This window comes from Artibeus jamaicensis, unplaced genomic scaffold, assembly GCF_021234435.1.
Source record: "Artibeus jamaicensis isolate MK-2021 breed Jamaican fruit bat unplaced genomic scaffold, CSHL_Jam_final contig_1109, whole genome shotgun sequence".
Classification (NCBI taxonomy): Eukaryota; Metazoa; Chordata; class Mammalia; order Chiroptera; family Phyllostomidae; genus Artibeus; species Artibeus jamaicensis.
This window is the reverse complement of record NW_026521217.1, coordinates 10,808-14,823: the sequence shown is the minus strand read 5'-3', so window position 1 is coordinate 14,823 and position 4,016 is coordinate 10,808. Positions and strand designations below refer to the sequence as shown.

The window sequence follows — 4,016 nt, the reverse complement described above, 5'->3', positions numbered from 1 at the left end:
AAAGTAAATCAATCAGATTTATTAAAACAAATTTCTGATGAGCTCTTCGCACTTTTGCCGGTGTCTTCGGATCACTGTGGAGTTGGTGGCAAAGGTGAGTTTTCTTCCTTGGAAGGTGTTTTATCGTCGTCTCCTCAGAAGACAACTGACTCGTTCAGAGACGTTGAGTTCATTTTCGGTTCCCCCTGAATCTGGACGGAGAAGCAGGTTGAAGGGTGTGGGGAGCGTAGCAGGTGGAAAGAGGAACAGAGAAGAGGTCGGGGCTCTACAGGGATGGGGAAGGACGGAGGGACACACGGACGTGGGAGAGCAGAGGGGCCTTGTGAGAAGGGACCGGAGGGATGGGGCTGGTGTCCCAGGAGGGAGCAGGTGACACAGAGGAGGCCTGAGCAGAGGGAAATAACTCACCAGGGAGAGAAGGTGAGGAGGGAGGGGAGCAGGGGGAGAGCAGGGAGGGGACCTCGCCCTGAGGATTCCCTCCAGCCTCTGTGACTCTTCTTCAATGTGTTTGTGCAGCTTGGGGTGGGGCTGGAATGGTCCTCCCTGGTGGTCCACGAAGGCTTCCCAGCAGTGCTGGTACTCTGAAGGGAGCAGGGACAGAGAGGTGACCCCAGGTCTAGGGAGCAGGGAGGGGCCACGTGGTGTCTGACCCCTAGGGACACACTGTGCCCATCATTGTTCCACTGTTTCCTTTCCCTTTCCTCCAAGGGACGTAGCTGTTCCCCCCCAGGGGAACATGAGGCTGGGCCGTCCCCTTCTACTCCGAAGTCCCTGGGTCCCCACTGCACATGTTCCCAGCCTCCCTCCCTGCCCAGGACCAGGACCACGTCTGTCCCCAGAACTCTCTTCACCAGGAGACGCCCCTGTCCTCTCGAGTCCAACTCCCCCTCTGCAGGCAGCTGCGACAGGCTTCTCCACCAGGGGTTGTCATCTTGACCACCTCCTTCTAGCAGCTTCCCTCAGGCCTCCCCCTGCCCACTTCCCACTCCCACGAGTCCTTGCTGACCATCGATGCTCATGATGGAGACTTCGGCCCCAGCCGCCTGCAGTTGGCGCTGTCCGTCTTCATAACCCCAGTTTTTGCTATAGATGCGGGCGGCAAAGATGCGCAGGCTCAGGTGGCCGTTCTCGCGCAGGAAAGCCACCAGGCTGCGGGCACAGTCAGGGCAGGGGCTCCAGGAGATGAACAAGGTGACGCTGTAGTGCTCGTTCTTGTCCAGGCCCCAGGAAGGGATCAGATCCAGGAAGCACAGCTCTGCATGGCGGGCCTCCCCCGTGTGTCAGCACCCTGGGCACAGAAGAGGGAGGAAAGAGTCTGTCACCTGCTGTGAACAGGAGCAGGGCGGGGCCAGGGAGGGAGGCAGAGGGGAGGCCAGCTCCCCACCGAGAGGGTGACATCTCCACACAGGGCTCACAAGGCCAAACTGTCCATGCACACGACATGGGCACGTGACAAAAGCCCACCCAGCAGTGAGGACCTGTCAGTCCACGTCAGCCAACCCTGGCTCCCCACGGCCCTGCACTCGACCCGCCTCCCTTTACACTGTCTCGCGTGAGTTCTGCGTGAGTTCCGCGTGAGTTTACACTCGCGTGAGTTCCGGGGTGAGACGACTGTGTAACGTGACTCCTCTGCACCACTGCCTTCCTAGAGCCCCTCTGTTTGTGCCTGAGGTCCACGCCTCCAGGAGCCTCCCCTGTGTCGGGCCCCAGGGGACCACAGGAAGAGCTGAAGACAGAGGGTGGAGGCCCGCGAGCCCCAAGGTCACCAGTGTGATGGCGCAGAGAGGGCTGCTTCCTCCAGGGAGGGGCGCACCCTGCTGTCCAGCCACTGCCCGACCTCGCCCTCCCTGCCCGCAACCAGCACTTCAGTCCCTACTGTGGGTTTCCCCTCCTGAGGGAGAGAGGGGTGAGGGCCACCGAGGCACAGGTGCCCAGGAAACGGGGCAGTGTCACTGTTGAGGCTCTTAGGCTCATGGCTACTTTTGCAACTGCAGACAGAAGGATTATGGACCAGGGCCTCAGTGAGGGCACAAGTCCTGCCCATGCTGGCAGTGCTCAGCCCCAGTGGTAGTGTGTGGGCCCCTGGGGACCCAGCAGGCGTCCCTGGGCTCAGTGCAGCCAGCAAGGCAGCTGTGGGGACCAGCACCCTGCCCGGGGCTCCATGCAGTGACTGGAGGGAGCACCAGGCTGCTCTCCAGCTCTCTCTGGCCAGAGGCTGCCCCAGGCAGGGACAGGGGGAGCCTGGCCCCGTGTCCAAAGGTCTTTCCCTTTGTCTGGACCCCTCCTCTGAGGTTCAGCAGGAGGGGACAGAGGAAGCCCTGGGACACTGGGACTTCCTCTATTCCGTACGGCTCAAAGCTGACTGTCACTGCAGCATTGGTCCTCCGTGTCTCCAAGCAAGTGACAGAAGCTGGGGGACCAAAGGACAATGCTGAGAGGACACCTGCTGCCCCCGGTAACCTTCTCCCTGAATGTCCCAGGGCAGGCGGCCCTGCCCGCTGTGGTCTGTCACCTTGTTGCGCAGGAAGCCCTTCATCTGGTCCACTGGGATCCTGGAGTCACCTTCTGGCACGTCCCACTCGTAGCACAGGTGTGTTTCTTTCAGCATTTGTGGACTAAAGTTCTCAGTGAAGGTGGCCATATCCATCCGGGGTCTGTGGACATAGGCGGGAAAAACCCACAGGCATGGGCTCCCCTCCGGGGACCCCCAGTTCTCCTGCCCTTCTCTGCACATCCCCACCCCTTCACCCTGGGCTCCCCCGGCACCCACGTCCCAGCCGGACCCATCGAGGAGGGGGTCCGCTCCTGAGCTGCAGTCACCTCGCCTCCCTCTGCGACCCCTTCCAGGCCCCTGGGGCTGTCAGCCTGTGCCTTTGTCAGGGCCCCCCAGGAGCAGCGGGGGGTTCTCAGAGCTCTGATCAGGACCAGTCTTTGTGCCCCGAGTGGGCTGGGTCCCCTCTCCTGGCATCACCATCCTGCCCTTGACCCGCTGACCCACCCATTGCAGGTGTGGGCCCAGTGGACTGTGTCCCCCCGGTCTTCAGGCTGAACCTGAGCCACGTGGGGCTTCGTGGGCCAAGCGCATTCCCGAGTGGGACTGTCGGGAAAGGGGACGCCAATGGCGTCTTCTTCTCATGTAATTCATGATATTTTCTTTGTGATTATGAAAGCGATGATGCCCTTTACACAAACAGAAACAGAAATCTGAACGTGACCTCCTGGCCCACAGTTCAGAGCAGGAAGAGGCCTCACAGGGGATGGAGGGAGAGGAAGAGCAGGGACTTCAAGGGTGACTCCCCTGTGTCTGGCACCAGGGCCTCGGGGGGCGGTGGGACAGCAAAGTGGACATCCACTGAGGGGTCCTGGCTGGGCAGAGCGGGGAGGGAGGTGAAGAAGCAGAGGTGTCCCCAGGGGAGAAGGTTTGCGCCATCAGGGAGCCTGGAGGAAGGGCTCAGAAGTCGAGGTGCTTCAAGGGGTGGGCAGTACCTGTCCAGGGGCGCGGGGCCGGTCTCCATGTCTGAGTTCCTTCACGGTCTCTGGCTCTTCGTCCTTCACTTGTCTGCCTGGTTGCAGCCTGTGTCCTCTTGCTGGGACACTTCCAAGGACTCGAGTGTCTTATATGCCATCAGAGCACCCAGATACTGGTGACTTGGCAGTACTCTGCCCCACCCCTTCCCTGAACTCAAGCTACTCATGCCACCCACATGGAGCACACTAGAAGGAGTCACCTCCTTGCCCATGGAGACGTGTTAAGTTTTGGTTTCTCTGTTTTGACAAAGGCCACACGTGGAAGCCATGGGGACTGCCCCTGGGCCACTGACGTCTGAGGAGGCTGTGGTCACTCTGGGCAGCATGGTGCAGCAAGACACACCTGCGAGGGCAGGGGACGGGACAACGGTTCACACCCTGAGGAGAGACAGGCACAGGACCCAGACCCCCGGAGGACGGGCCCCGGGCGCCGCCCCTGAGTGTCCCCAGCAGCCAGTGCAGGGCTGGCCAAGGTCCCACTGGAGGGG

General features: G+C 61.2%; 1 protein-coding gene across 1 annotated transcript; it reads right to left on the bottom strand.

The window, feature by feature from the left end:
• Nucleotides 1-150: 150 nt before the first annotated feature.
• LOC119060425 (DNA dC->dU-editing enzyme APOBEC-3G-like) lies at nt 151-3,619 on the bottom strand (the record flags this gene model as incomplete). The annotated part of the gene is given in 5 exon segments (XM_053663906.1): nt 151-581; nt 1,007-1,271; nt 1,274-1,288; nt 2,513-2,654; nt 3,487-3,619. Coding segments are annotated over 5 exon segments (882 nt in total), but the record flags the coding sequence as incomplete, so codon positions are not given.
• Nucleotides 3,620-4,016: the final 397 nt, after the last annotated feature.